Source organism: Rhinolophus sinicus, chromosome 6 (assembly GCF_057876585.1).
Source record: "Rhinolophus sinicus isolate RSI-liver-muscle chromosome 6, RSI-T2T, whole genome shotgun sequence".
Classification (NCBI taxonomy): Eukaryota; Metazoa; Chordata; class Mammalia; order Chiroptera; family Rhinolophidae; genus Rhinolophus; species Rhinolophus sinicus.
In genome coordinates, this window is record NC_142506.1 from 29,048,532 (window position 1) to 29,064,992 (window position 16,461).

General features: G+C 35.7%; 1 protein-coding gene across 9 annotated transcripts in view; it reads left to right on the forward strand.

Annotated features, from left to right (window-relative positions):
* The window catches only part of UBR5 (ubiquitin protein ligase E3 component n-recognin 5), a 125,051-nt gene that overhangs the window by 35,312 nt on the left and 73,278 nt on the right, over positions 1-16,461 (forward strand). For all 9 annotated transcript variants that reach the window (XM_074316762.2, XM_019717463.3, XM_074316764.2 and 6 more), the window contains exons 2-5: positions 3,006-3,050; positions 3,412-3,493; positions 3,951-4,027; positions 4,749-4,868. In XM_074316762.2, the coding sequence (XP_074172863.1) occupies positions 3,006-3,050; positions 3,412-3,493; positions 3,951-4,027; positions 4,749-4,868 (324 nt within the window). The remainder of the gene's footprint in view (positions 1-3,005; positions 3,051-3,411; positions 3,494-3,950; positions 4,028-4,748; positions 4,869-16,461) is intronic.

A 16,461-nucleotide genomic window follows, 5' to 3' on the forward strand; every position in this document is an offset into this window, starting at 1 on the left:
CTGTGATTTGCATGTCTGCTGAGAATTGCAAAAGGGAACTAAATACTCATTTTATAGTTTACTTCTTTTTTTGCTTGAGGGGTTTCTTTGTCACTGTTATCTGGGGTCCGTGTAAACAAATGTGTAGGTGGCCATTTTAGTCATGATAACTGTCTTGAGATTTGGAAGAATGATAACATTTTGTGTAAACTTTTGGGATTGAGTTTAAGAAAAGTAAAAAATTCAGTATTTGGAGAAACATTCTGTATCTATGTAAAATCAGTCTGTTTATGAATGTTTCATATAGGTAAGATGAAATTGAAGGTGACAATTAGTAAGTGCTATTTCCATTAAAACATTGCAGATATGTCCTCTACTGAGACATTTGCTTTTTATACATTCATAAGGATTTCAGGACTGAAAAGAGCCAGAGATGACTATTCGTCTTTCCTCACATAGATAAAAATTTGAGACCTAATGGGTTTAAATGAGCCCAGTTAGTAGTAGATGAACCGGGAGTACTCCCCAGATTACTTCCAATACAGATGGATGTACATTTCACATGTGATTAGAAGTCTCCCATGATTTTTAAGATTAGAAAATTTAATTGATGGCAGTAACTATTTATCCTCTTAGTATCCTGAAACTTGCTGAGTTCTTGAGTTATTAAATGTTTGCTAGCATTTTGATATCCTCAAAGCCTATTTTAGTTTTGTAAATATTACCTACCTGGAATGACATTTGGAACCTTGAAAGGAGCATTTAATTCTTAATCTCAGTTATTGTCCAGCTTTGAAAAGACTCTGACGTGTTTTAATACTTACCCCCACCCTCCCAGCATACTCTATACTTTGTGAAAACTCTAGAGACAGTGTTGAGCTAAGAAAAAAAGGAGTGGAAATGAATGGGTTTAGTTGTAAGCCAGTGAATAAGTACCCTCTAAAAGTGTCACTACTATGGTTTTGGGGAAGTAAAACCTTTCTTAGCCGTTTCTCATATTCTGGCTCTTGTAGGGTGAAAAGTTTTGTAAATTACAGTAAATGTGGGCGGAGGAGAATGAAAGCTCCTGCCTCTGCTCTAGGTCTTCTGAAGGCTGTGCTTATTGCCCAGAATGGAGCCTTCCAGTTTACTTTCCCTGTTTTTTAGTCAGCCTTCTTTCGGAGCTCATGAGTTCCACAGTGCGTTACTCTTATGGTGTTTTCTCTTGTCTTGGAACACGGAAATGTACCTTGTGAATCAGGACATTGGTGAAAAAGCTTGACGTTCTAGGACCTATGAAAACATGTTTTTGTTAATGAAAATAGATGGAACCCTATACCACAAAAAGAAAAATGTGTTTTATGGGGAGCCAAGTCACACATGATAAGATGCTATTCTTTGGGAGTGAGAATAAAGGCACCAGTGAATATCTACTTTTTGGGAGAGAAATTATGGCATCATTTGAAAGGTATTCTTGCTTAGGGATGTAATTTGGTATTGGACAATTTTTGTGTGTGTGTTAGTATTTGAAAGATGCTCCTCAGCATTGAACAGAGGATAGAACTACCCAGGATAAAGTAGAGGGACAACTGACGCCTACTAGAATAGAATCTCTTACTGAAATAGATTATTTGCCCATAGATACTATAACTTGTGGCAGCTCTTTAACCCTAAAATCTGTTAGTACAAATGATTGAAATTTGGTTTTGTGTATTTTTGGTCACTTTTTAGAGAGCAAAATTCATGAAGTTTCCTGTTGATTTACTGTTTTAATATTTTCCCATTGCTTTCTAAAATTCTCACTTTATTTTTAAGAGAATTATTTCTGAAAATGTTTGGAAAGACCAGGCAGTTGTTTCGGTAACTTCACAGAATCAAACTTTGAAATCTCTGCATTTGATTACATCTTTACATTATAAAATGACTTACTACACTTGATCTTAGCCAAAAGTCCGAGAAGCAATAAAAATGACTTACTTAGGTTGACAAATGTTTAAATGGGTATTAACAATATTTTATATTAATTCAAGAATGTTTCTTTGAGAGAAACAGCAAAATCATAATAGATAATTAGTTAATGTTTTTTAATGCAGTCCTTTGAGATATGGCTAAGAATATTCAGTCCTCTTAAAAACGGGAGATGTTAAACTTGTAGATACGGATATTGAGGTTTTAACTTGTACAATTTTGTGTCATAAGGCCCTTGATAATTGGAGACTATGCCTTAAGGTTTTGGGGCTTTTTCTACCCCATTATATTAAATTCTTAATAGATTAATAGATTTGTGCTTCCCATGTATTTCATGATATATATGTACATTCAAGAGTCTCACTTTTAATTTTTTTATTGGGGAACAGAGTGTTTCTCCAGGGCCCATCAGCTACAAGTCATTGTCCTTCAGTCTAGTTGTGGAGGATGCAGCTCAGCTCCAAGTCACTCTTAGTTGCAGTGGACACCGCCCACCATCCCATGCGGGAATTGAACTGGCAACCTTGTTGTTAAGAGCTTGCACTCTAACCAACTGAGCCATCCGGCTGCCCCTCTGGCTGGCAGCTTGTTGTCTTCAATCTAGTAATGGAGGGCACAGCTCACTGGCCCATGTGAGAATCAAACCGGCAACCCTGTTATTAAGAGCTCACGCTTTAATCAACTGAGCCATCTGGCTGCTCCCAAGAGTCTCTTTTAACATACATAGCACAGTACTTAAAAAATTGGATTTACATTAGGCGTTGGTACAAGTGCCAGCTCTACTGCCGCTTTCTGTTACACCAACTCTAGAAGCCTCAATTTCCTCATCTGTAAAATGGGATTAATAATATTAATTATTATTGACATTACTAATGGGATGGTGAGGGAAGGGAATTTGCAGAGTTGACTTGTGATTTTTGGTGGGACAAAAATCAAAGACAGTATTAAAGGCATTCTCGCCAAATTTTTGTATACCTGTTGGAAATCACCAAAATAATGGTACAACTACTTATCAGAACTGTTTTATTTACAAAGGACTTGTACATGTGGTTTAGTCATGTTTTGTTTTGTTTTTAAAGGTTACGGGAAGTTTCAGAGAAGCTGAACAAATATAATTTAAACAGGTAAGATTTGTAAGTTATTTTACATTTCCTGAAAAGAATGATTTTCCTTTATTAGGAAAAAGAATTCACCTTTAGGCAGCATCTTAGGATATTTTAATCTATCAACTTTTTATGAGTTTGGTTCATTTGAATTATAGTTTCTTTTCATACTGGTTTTTTAAAAATTTGGCATACCAAAGAGCCATAATGACTATGGGATATCATAATTATTATTTTCAATTATTGCTTTAAAATATGTAAATATTCATTTTTTAAAATAGGTTTTGCCAGCTATCTTTTGTTAATTGGATTAAAAAACAACCCTATGATATATTTACCAGTTAATAAGTAATTTTACTTACATGCTTTTTTTATTCACCAGCCATCCCCCTTTGAATGTGTTGGAACAGGCTACTATTAAACAGTGTGTGGTGGGACCAAATCATGCTGCCTTTCTTCTTGAGGTAAATGGTGTACTCTAAGATAGAGAAATGAATATAAACAGTTAAAATACAATCAAGTTCCTTTCTTTTAACCGTGGAAAACAGCAGTTTCTTGCAAAAAGTTATTTCAGAGATCACCCAATTCCATTTCCCTATTGTGTAAGTTTTCTGGCCCAGAGGAAGCTTAACTGATTTACTAGAGCTTGAAACTAGTTAGTAGCAGAATGGAGACGTTCCTGATATGCAGTTATTTCCTTACTCTGAATTCTGTAGATTGAAATGTTTTAAATTATTTTTACTGGTTTTTTGATTATGTAAAATATATTTCCCTAACTCAGACATGAGCACCTTTAGGAAGGGAGCTTATTTGTTGTCTTCTGAATTGATGGTGATAGGTACATAACCTGTTTGTTCAATAAATTCAAATTTTAATATACATTTTTACTTTGGAAATTTCTTCTCTTTTCTTTGCTTTTAGGATGGTAGAGTTTGCAGGATTGGTTTTTCCGTACAGCCAGACAGATTGGAATTGGGTAAACCGGATAATAATGATGGGTAAGACATTATGTCCTTTCTATTTAATAGTTAGCTATTAAAAAGTATTATTTTAAACCTGTGTTTTGATTTTGGTAACCCTCAAGTTAAAAAAAAAAGGCATTGCAAAAAATGAGACACTTAAAATAGAGTGAAATGGTTACTTTGTAGTTTAATTTTAATTTTTATGCAAGCAGTGATATATAGCAAAAAAAATATTAACAGTAGGAGTAGCAGAGGAGTTGATCATTTAACAGAAATAGGTTACCAGAAGAATGATACGTATTTAGTAGGTCCCAAGTCAGATTTGCTATTTGATTGAAATAACTTGTTAGATCACATTTCTTTTCCTTGTTAATATTTCCAAATCAAGAAACTCAATGTGAAAATGACAGGGTTTTTAAATTTTGGGTCTTTATAAATGATGGCATAAAAAAGATGTTTATATAATGTATGATGTGTTTCAGTTGACTGCTTCTAAGGAAAGAAAGCATGATTACTTTTAAAAATCTAAAGAACAAAATAGTTTCAACCAGGAAAGAACCCCCAGATTGTTGTGAGGCTACAAGTTTTTAGGTTGCTCTTTGACGTGAAATATACATTTTTGGTAGGATTAAGCAGAGAATACTTAGGCTGGTATTTTACCAGTGCAAGTCCCAGAGTAGTGAGGCCTGGAAATCCAGGCTTGTTGGTAGGTAATTTGGGACTGTTATGTATTGTTTTACCTCTTGTTTATTCCCAGGTCTAAGTTGAACAGCAACTCTGGGGCAGGAAGGACGTCGAGGCCTGGTAGGACGAGTGACTCCCCGTGGTTTCTCTCAGGTTCCGAGACTCTGGGCAGGCTGGCAGGCAACACCCTGGGGTAAGTTGTAGCCAGATGATGGCATCCATTGGTCTGGGCCATTGCTCTGTCAGTGCTCGCTCTGTGAGTGCTCGTCTTTAATAGTATCTAGTGATGGAATGAGGAAACTCGCCTGAACTCTGGGCAGGAGCTCATATTGCTCACGGTGAGCCACCATGATAAAAATAACCCACACAGGCTAATTACAATTAACCCAGGCTCTTGACCTTTTAGAAATGTGTAATGTTCACATGAGTTTATAATGTCATTTATCATGTCTTTTTAAAATTTTAGTGATAACCACCTTTGGTTTTGTGACTAATTGTTGGGTAAAAAAAATAACCTTTCTTTCTGGTGTCCAGATCAGATAGTTCTTTCCAAATTAAATTAATGAGGTTTGAAATTTATGTAACTAAACCTTACAGCCTTTAATACAGTTATTTTTGCCTTTGTTTTTTTTTTTAATTGAGGTATAGTTGACATATAACTTCAGGTGTACAACATGATTCAGTATTTGTATAGGCATACCTCGGAGATAATTGAGGGTTCAGTTCCAGACCACTGCAATAAAGCAAATATTGGAAAAAAATGAGTCACATGAGTTTTTTGGTTTCCCAGTGCATGTAAAAGTTATTTTTACACGATATTGTAGTTTGTTAAATGTGCAATAGCATTATATCTTAAAAAAACTATGTATCTTAATTAAAAGTACTGTATTGCTAAAACTGTGAACCATCTTCTGAACCTTTAGTGTCATAATCTTTTTGTTGGTGGAGGGTCTTGCCTCAGTGTTGATGGCTGTTGATTGATCAGGGTGATAGTTGCTGAGGGTTGGGTGGCTGTGGTAATTTCTTAAAGTAAGACAGCAGTGAAGTTGAACACATTAATTGACTCTACCTTTCACCCGCTATTTCTCTGCAGCATGCAATGCTGTTTGATAGCATTTTATTCACAGTAGAACTTTTTCCAAATTGGAGTCAGTCCTCTCAAACCCTGCCACTGCTTTATCAACTAAGTTCACATAAAATTCTCAATCCTTTGTTGTTCTTTCAATAATCTTCACAGCATCTTCAGGCCAGTAATCTTCATAGCATCTTCCAGCTCCCCTTTTAATTCTAGTTCTCTTGCTGTTTGCACCACATCTGCAGTTGCTTCCTCCGCCGAAGTTTTGAGCCTCTCAGTGTCATCCATGAGGGTTGGAATCAACTTCTTCCAGACTCCTGTTCATGTTGATATTTTGACCTCTTCCTATGAATCACAATTGTTCTTAATGGCATTTAGAATGGTGAACTCCCAGAAGGTTTTCAACTTACTTTGCCTAGATCCATCAGAGGAATCACTATCTATGGCAGCTGTTGTCTTATGAAACATATTTCTTAAATAAGACCTGAAAGTCAAAATTACTCACTGATCCATTGGCTGCAGAATGGATGTTGTGGTAGCAAGCATGAAAACAACATGAATCTCACTGTGTACCATGTTTCCCCGAAAATAAGATCTAGCCAGACAATCAGTTCTAACGCATCTTTTGGAGCAAAAATTAATGTAAGGCCCGGTCTTATTTTACTGTTATATAAGACCGGGTCTTACATAACATCACATCACATCACAACACCAGGTATAATGTTAATTTTTGCTCCAAAAGACACATTAGAGTGGATTGTCTGGCTAGGTCTTATTTTCGGGGGAAAAGCTACAGCAGAGCTCTTGCATTGTCAATGAGCAGTAATATTTTGAAAGCAACCTTTTTTTTTCTGAGCAGTAGGTCTCAACAGTAGATTGATAATATTCAGTAAACCATATTGTAAATAAATGTGCTGTCATCCAGGTTCTGTTGTCCCATTTGTAGAGCATAGGTAGAGTAGATTTTGCCTAATTCATGGCCCTAGCTTTTTGGAATGGTAAATGAGCACTGGTTTCAACTTCAAGTAACCAGCTGAATTAGCCCCTAACAAGAGAGTCAGCCTATCCTGTGATGCCTCTTCTTTAGCTATGAAAGTCCTAGATGGCATCTTCTTCCAATATAAGGAAGGCTGTTTTGTCTACATTGAAAATCTGTTGGTTAGTGTAACCACCTTCATTAATTACTTTAGCTAGATCTTCTGGATAACTTGCTGCAGCTTCTACATTAGCACTTGCTGCCTCTCTTTGCACTTTTATGTTATGGAGGTGGCTTCTTTCCTTAAACCTCATGAACCAACCTCTGCTAACTTCAAACTTTCCTTCTGCAGCTTTCTCATCTCTCTCAACTTTCATAGAATTGAGAGTTAGGGCCTTTCTCTGGATTTGGCTTTGGCTTAAAGGAATATTGTGGCTGGTTTGATCTTCTATCCAGACCACTAAAACTTTCTCCATATCAGCAGTAAGGCAGTTTTTCTTTATTATAATTTGTGTGTTCACTGTAGAAGCACTTTTAATTTCCTTCAAGAGCTTTGACTTTGCATCCACAATTTGGCTAATTGTTTGGTGCAAGAAGCCTAGCTTTCTGTCTGTCTCAGCTTGCTATATGCCTTCCTCATTAAGCTTAATCATTTGCAGCTTTTGATTTAATGTGAGAGATGTGCATCTCTTCCTTTCACTAGAACACTTAGAGGCCATTGTGGGGTTATTAATTGGCCTAATTTTAATATTGTTGTCTCTCAGAGAGTAGGGAGGCCTGAGGAGCAGGAGAGATATGGGGAATGGCTGGTCAGTGAAGCAGTCAGAACACACAAAATTTTTCGATTAAGTTTACTGTCTTTATATGGGTGCAGTTCGTGATGCCCCAAAACGGTTAAACAGTAGTAACATCAAAGGTCACTGATCACAGATCACCCTAACAAATGTAATCATAAAGAAAAAGTTTGAAATATTGTGAGAATTACCAAGATGTGACGGAGACAGACATACAATGAACAAATGCTATTGGAAAAATGATGCCCGTAGACTTGTGCAACAAGGTTGCCACAAACCCTCAATTTGTAAAAAACGAAACATCTGTGAAATGAAATAAAGCAAAGCACAATTACGTGAGGTATGCCTGTATGTATTATGAAATGATCACCACAATAAGTCTAGTTAATATGTTAAAAAAAATTATTTTACTTGTGATGAGGACTGTAAGATCTACTCTTAGCAACCTTCAAATATGCAGTACAGTGTTATTAACTATAGCCAACTATGCTGTACATTATATTCCCATGACTTATTAATTCTATAACGGGAAGTTTATACCTTATTTTTACTTTTTGAATTATTTATAAAATGTATAACTTAAACTAGATACTCTTCTTCCATTTTTATCTAAAGTTGATATGGTAAAACTAAAGATGTCATATACAAATTCCAAGCCAGATGATTTTACTCATTTTGTTTATTGATTCTTGAATAGCCAGATTTTTTTAAGCTACTCAATGATTCGATAATGCAAAATCAGTCAAGTCAGCATATGTGCCAAGGCTGATCAGAGAAATACAACTAGAAGCAATTTAAATTGTTTAAAAATATAAGGGGGAAGATTTTAAATATTTTTTGTTGATTTGACACTGAATTTTTTAGGTGAAGTTAGATTTAAAAATTGAGGTTCCAAAATGCTTACTTTGTTTACTTTTCTGTTTTTATGCTGAATGAGTTTATTTTGAGGTCAGAGCAAGGCTGTTTAGTTGGGTGCATCCTTTAGCTCATTGTGTGCTAGAACTATTAATTGAAAACATAGCTCTGGTCTTTATTAAAATGTTGCGTATCTCTTTTTAATGGTCCTATGCACACAAGTGATAAATTCTGAAAATAATTGGTAATAACAAATTAAATTTCCATTTCCTTTGATAAACCTAGAAAATGTTTGATTATATTTAAGAAAGAATAACTTCTTCATAATGTTGTGTCAAACTATACCTTCTTTAAGATAAAAATTTCTTTGTTTAGTTGAAAGGTTGGCAAAATACAGCCTATAGGCTAAATCTGACCCCTCCTGTTTTTATTGAAACACAGCTATGCTTGTTATTTTACAATCTATGGCTGCTTTTGTGCTAAGATGGCAGAAATGAGAGTACTGGCCACAGACTGTTTGTTTAGCCCGTAAAGCCTAATAAACTATTTACTATTCTGCTCTTTGCAGAAAAAGATTGCTAATCCATGGTTTAGTTTATCTGTTTACCTAGTGGCATTTGTTCCGAATCCTGTGCTCTATTTATTTTTAAATTTACCTTTTCATTTTGAAATAATTTGACTTTCAAAGGTTACAGAAACTTTCACTCAGCTTCTCCAAATGTTATTTTACATAACCATAGTACAATTATCAAAACCAGGAAATTGATACTTTTCAGTGCTTAATCTACAGTTTATTCAGATTTCACCAATTGTTCCACTACCCTTTCTCTGATCCAGGACTCAATGTAGGATTCCATATTGTATGTAGTTGTTATTCTTCTGTAGTTTCCTCCAATCTGGACTGGTTTCTCAATCTTTATCTTTCTGGACCCCGATGAGTTTGAAAAATGGCTGGTTATTTTGTAGAATGTTTGAATTTGTCTATTAATTTCTCATGATTAAACTCAGGTGATGCATGTTTTTTTTTTAAAGTATTTTTTTTAGAGGAGTTTTCAGGTTTCAACAAAAATGAGACGAAAGTACAGAGATTTTCCCATATACTCGCTGTCCCCACACATGCATAGTCTCTTTACAGTATCCCCGACCAGAGCGGTCCATTTGTTGTAATTGATGAACCTATATGGATACATCATTATTACCCAGAGTCCATAGCTTACATTAGGGTTCACTCTAGGTATTGTACATTTTATGGTTTGGACAAATTTATAATGACATGCATCCTTCATTATCATACAGAGTAGTTTGCCTTAAAAATCCTCTGTGCTCTACCTGTTTATCCCATCCTCCCCTCCAGTCCCGGGCAGCCACTGATCTTTCTGCTGTCTCCATAGTTCTGTTTTTTCCAGAATGTTATATAGTTTGAAACATACTGAAAGTATGTCACCTTTCCAGATTGGCTTCTTTCACTTAATAATGTACATTTAAATTGCTTCCATGTCTTTCCATGGCTTTATAATTAATTTCATTTTAGTGCTGAATAATAGTCTATTACCTGGACATACCACAATTCATGTATGCGTTCACCTACTGACGGACAGCTTGGTAGCTTCCAAGTTTTGGCAATTATGAATAAAACTGCTATTAACATCGTGTGCAGGATTTTTTGTGTGGACGTAAGTGTTCAACTCCTTTGGATAAATAATACCAAGGAGCACAATTGCTGGATCATATGTTGAGTATGTTTAATTTTGTAAGAAACAGTCAAACTGGTAAAGTAGATGTATCATTTTTTATTCCCACCAGCAATGAATGAGAGTTCCTGTTGCTCCACATCCTCACCAGCATTTGGTGTCAGTGTTCTGGATTTTGGTCATTCTAATAGGTGTGTAGTCGTAGCTCACTGTTGTAATTTGCATTTCCCTGATGCCATATGGTGTAGAGCATCTTCTCATGTGCTTACTTGCCATCTGCATAGCTGCTTTGGTGAGATGTCTGTTAAGGTCTTTGGCCCATTTTTAAATTGAATTATTTGTTTTCTTACAATTGAGTTTTAAGAGTTCTTTGTATATTGTGGCTAACAGTCCTTTATCAGATAACGTCTTTTGCAAATATTTGCTCCCAGTCTATGGCTTGTCTTTTCATTCTCTTGACAATGTCTTTTACAGAGCAGAAGTTTTTAATATTAAAGTCACTTTATCAATTATTTCTTTCATTATGCCTTTGGGGTCCGATCTAAAAAGTCATTGCCAAGCCTATGGATATGTAGATTTTCTTCTGTGTAATTTTCTACGAGTTTAATAGTTTTGCAGTTTACATTAAGGTCTTATGATCCATTTTGAGTTAATTTTTGTGAAGGGTGTATGTAAAGTCTAGATTTATTTATTTTTTTTGCATTTGAATGTTCAGTTGTTCCAGCATCATTTGTTAAGAGGTTATCTTTACTATGTTGCCTTTGCTAAAGATCAGTTGACTATATAGCGTCTATTTTTGGGCTTCCTATTCTTCTCCTTTAGGGGGTTTTTTTGTCTATTTTTTTTCACTAGTGGCACACTATCTCGATTACTGTACCTTTATAGTAAGTCTTGAAGTTGGGTAGCATCAGCCCTTCAACTTTGTTATTTAATGTTGTGTTGGCCCTCCTGGGTCTTTTCCTTCTCCCTGTAAACTTTAGAATCAGATTGTTGATGTCCACAAATTACTTGCTAGGAATGTGATTATTATTGCAGATGATACATTTTTGACAGAAGTGATGATGTGCCCTTCTCAGTGCATCCTGTCAGGAGGCACATGATGTTGACATGTCTCATTACTGGTGATGAGGTTATTAACCCCTGATCATTTAATTAAGGTGGTGTTTGCCAGGTTTCTCAAATATAAAGTTCCTATTTTCCTCTTTCTTAATTAATATGTATTTTGTGGGGTGATAGTTTGTGACTATGTAAATATCTTATTTTTATGCTTGATTTTAGCATCCATTGATGATTTTTTGCCTTATTTCTGTGGCGTTCTACAAATCGACAAATATTTTTTTAAAAATATCTACCATTCCTTTTACACTTACCAGTTGGAATTTGACACTAAGGAAGAACTTTTCCTCCTTGCCCATTTCTTTTTTATTCTGTTTCTATTTGGTTATTTATATCATTATGGTCTCATGGATATTTTATAGTTTCTAATCCGTCACTATTATTTATTAATGTTGCTCAAATTGTCCTAGATTAAAATCCTCTTTTCTTTATAAATAAAACTGGGATATAACCAATTATAATAGACTATGGGGCTGGCCCAGTGGTTCAGGTAATTGGAGCGCTGTGCTCCTAACGCTGAAGGCGCCGGTTCGATTCCCACATGGGCCAGTGAGCTGCGCCCTCTACAGCTAAGTGTGAACAACAGCTCTTCCTGGAGCTGGGCTGCTGCGTGCTGCCTTGAGCGGCCGGTGGCCAGCAGCCAGCAAGAGCTGTTGTGAGCTGCTGTGAGCCGACCGGAGCCCAACGGCCTCATCCCGACTGCCTCAGCCCGGGAGAGGGCAAGGCTTATACCAGCATGAGCCAGGGAGCTGTGTCCTACACAACTAGACTGAGAAACAAAGGCTTGAACTGGAGGGGGGTTTGGGGGGAGGGGAAAAAATAGACTGTATGACAGAATGACTTAAATAGAGCAGTGGAGTTTATGAATTGGCTAATAAAATATGCAACAAATATAGTAATAAAGTGTAGTACCTTTGAGCTTAAATAAAATCTCTGTATCTCTGTAGACCTACTCCGAAGATGATTAGGGCTAATTTTAAGACTTAAATGCAGAGAGAATCAATAATTTTTGAGTCTCCCTTACCCATCTTTGCCTATACGTCTTTTCACATCCACGTTTCCCTCCCATTTACAAACATACAGACACAGTTTAGAACAAACTCCGTAAACTCTTTCATGTTGGGTTCGTTATTGTGATATTTAAAAGTATCACAGTGCCCCCTGAGAAGTCATTGCTGGTCATTGTTTACCTCTATTTGGTCTTGTCGATGTCCACAAAGTGTAAATACTTAAAGGCTGATTGTTTCTCTTGACCTCTGTGAACATTCTTCTCAGTTTGTTGATGGTGAAATTGTGATCAAGTTATTTTGCAAATCAAATTGTATAGAGTCAAAAATATTTTCTTCCATATACATTTGTTTCATAGTGGGTTTTTCCTTCTTTCTATGTTGATTACAATAAACTTAAGTTTGCAATTTGTAACATGTAATAAAGGATCTAGTGTGAGAATATTTTGAGTCCCCAAAGGGAATTCTGACCCACAAATTTACTGTACAAATGCAGTCAAATAGGACAGAGACCATCGCCACAGACCGTTGTCCCCATCCTCTTCCTTCACAGTCCCAGCTTGCTCCGTTTGGGTTCAGAGGTGTCCTGAATCGGGGACTGAGTGGTCTCTGTATTGGAGAGCTGCGTTGCAAAAATTTTGGGGTAATTGATGCTGTTTTTCTGTCCATCAGCATGGATAATTGAGAATTCATTATTTATTTTGACTGATCATACTTAAGAATGCATAGCAGTCGCAATGTATGGGATTTGTAACATTTTTCTCTTCGGTATTTTTACTGATTAACAGGTTTGTGTGCTAAAGATTTCTAACTACTGCTCTTTTCTTCGTTTTGGAATTACTCAGATTTGTCCTGGGAGACATTTCAAAAATCTTCTAGGTATTTTTTTAAACTTATTTCAAACTAGGTTAAGGGTAAGAACATCAAATGTATTTGGGGAAGAGAGAGTTTATTTGTGTTCAGTAGTAAGTTTAAAATGAAGATATTTGTATCTAAAATCTCTTTATTCTTTTATTTGTTGTCACTAGACATAATAGATGATAGTATAAGCTGCTTTAATTGGTTTGAACTACCACTGAAATTTAATCCGAGCTAATAGTACAGGATTTGAATTGTAAAATCCACATGGGTCATTGTAATTGTAAATAGTTGAAGCTGGCTAGGTGGGTAAGATAGGAGGTAGGAGGGCTTTGACAAACTAAGTGGATGCCCCATTTTTAAAGGAGGCTGCTGATGAGCTGATTATTACCATAGGAGAATACAGAGCCGTTGTTGCCAAACGCATACCTTCATGCCGCCTCCCTTTTTTGTCCTAAGAAAGGCTGCAAATCTGCATTTTTATGTGAAATCTCCTCATTTAATTGTTGGAACTGATTAATATTTTCATGCAAATAAATATACACATACTCGTATACACAGGCACACACATACCAATCAATCATACATATACATAATGTGTGTGTGTGCATCTGTGAGTGTACATACCTTGTTTCCCCGAAAATAAGACCTAGCTGGACAGTCAGCTCTAATGCGTCTTTTGGAGCAAAAATTAATATAAGACCCGGTGTTATGTTATGTTTTGTTATGTTATGTTATATAAGACCCGGTCTTGTAGTATAGTAAAATAAGACCGGGTCTTACATTAATTTTTGCTCCAAAAGACCCATTAGAGCTGATTGTCTGGCTAGGTCTTATTTTCGGGGAAACATGGTATATACTCTTTAAACAAACTTTTTATTTTAGAACAGTTTTAGATTGACAGAAAAGTTACAAAGGTAATACTGAGAGTTCTTATTAATATATTCCCCACACCTCGTTCCTGCTGTTACTAACATCCAACATTAGCCTGGTGCATATTTTGCAATTAATGTATACTGATACTCTATTATTAATTGAAGGCCTTAGGTTATTCACATTTCTTAGTTTTTTCCTAATATCCTGTTTGTGTTCCAGAATCCCATCCAGGATACCACATTACATTTCATCATCATTTCTCCTTAGGTTCCTCTTGACTAGGACAGTTTCTCAGACTTTCCATATATATATATATATATATATATATATATATATATATATATATATATATATATATATTTAAGAATATTTAATTTTTTTTTAATTGGGGAACAATGTGTTTCTCCAGGGCACAGCTCAGCTCCAAGTCCAGTCGCCATTTCCAATCTATGTTGCAGGGGGCACAGCTCACCATCCCATGTGGGAATCGAACTGGCAACCTTGTTGTTAAGAGCTAGCGCTCTAATTAACTGAGCTAACTGGCCTCCCCAGATGTAAATATTTTTTAAACCAACCAACCAACCACCCAGCCAACTCACCAGGTATAAATAAAGTAGAAACTGGTATTCCCAGTATTTTTGAGTTTAATATTAACATTTTCAGTTTAACATATTACTTTTTCTTTAGGAAGCAAGCTGGTTAGAGCAATGTTCGAAAGGAAATGAGGTAGGGAGGCTAGTAGGTTGTTTGGATTTTGATAGAAGAAATCCTGCACAGTGGGTGTGAGTGGGAAAACATGGTATCCTCCGCGGTAATAGTCAGGTTAATGGGCAAGCGAGAGATATTTTGACATTTATCTTTCACCTAACTTCGGTTTGTGTAGCAGAGATTGCAAACTGGCAGCCATTTGTGTTTTGATGGAGTAATGCAATAGTGAATTTGAATGTTTTAGATAGGCTGATATTCTCCACTCTTCCTTGTTATTTGGACTTCACTTACTTGTGTAGTAATCTTTTTCATTCCCTTAGGGAGATTTGAGTTTGTGATACCTGTAAGGTCTGCCCAGGAGTAGATGTGTCCTGATAAAATTTCTAGCATTATTTGCTTGGGGGGAAAATGGTATGCATTCCTTGGTGAAAATATGTCGTTTCTCATATTTATGTTGGCCAAGTAATTTATTGTCTAAACTGGGACATTTTAGAGGGAAATTAGTAATTAGGCTCAGATCGTAGGGTTAAACCAGTACTATCTCAGGCACACCGGGACATACAGTCACCTGATTATATCTTTTTAGGACTCTAGTGTGGTTCTCCTTGTTTTCAAGATGAAATAATATATTTAGCTTTTGAATGTTTAAAAATTCTGAGAGTAGTTCTCCCTGACTTAGTTTTTACAGCTTAAAGGAAACCATGAAGTAGAAATGCTGATTTAATACTGTATTTGAATACCTGTTTATGTTGTATTGATCCTATATTACTTTCTGTTGCACAATTGTCATAATGGATATAACTTGAAAAGAAAACGTCTACTTTCTAGAATATTTCTTTCTTTGATAACAAGATTTTATTTTTGAGGTACAGAAGTTTTTAGGTTTATGTAGTTATTTTTGTCTGTTTTTGCTTTTATTGCCTCTGCTTTTGGTGTCATATCCAAGAGATCGTTGCAAGATCTGCTGTCATGAAGGTTTTTCTCTGTTCTAGAAATTTTCTAGTTTTAGGTCTTATGCTTATGTCTTTAATCCATTTTGAATTAATTTTTGTATACGGTATAAGATAAAGGTCCAATTTCATTCTTTTTCATGTGGCTATCCAATTTTCCTGTTATCATTTGTTGAAGACACACACTGTCCTTTCCCCATTGAGTGGTTTTGGCACCTTTGTTGAAGATCATCTGACCATATACACGAGAGTTTATTTCTGGGCTCTCTATTCCATTCCGTTGGTCTGTTTGTCTTATGCCAGTACCATGCTGTTTTAATTAATGTAGCTTTCTAGTAATGTTTTGAACTCGCAAAGTGTGAGTCCTCCAATTGTTTTCCCCCCCATCTTTTTCAAAATTGTGTTGGCTGTTCTGTGTCTTGAGATTCCATATGAATTTTAGGATTAATTTTTCTATTTTTGTAAAAAACGACATTGGGTTTTTGATAGGTACTGCGATGAATCTGAAGATTGCTTTGAGTAGTCTGGACATCTTAACAATATTAAGTCTTCCAATCCGGGAATACAGGATGTGTTTCCATTTATTTGTGTCTTTAATTTCTTTCAGCCGCGTTTGGTAGTCGTCATTGTACAAGTCTTTGACCTCAGTGATATTTACTCCTAAGTATTTATTCTTATTATTGCTACTGTAAATGGATTTGTTTTCTTAATTTTCTTTTTGTCAATGTAATGTACTTTTATTGCCCCCTTTTTTTCTCTTTTGGTTTTTGAATGATTCTTTACGACTGCATTTATAAAATCTGTTACATAGATGAAATTAAATGATGTTTCATACTGCAGCCCTAAGAATGCACAATATTATTTTTTTCTAAAATTATCT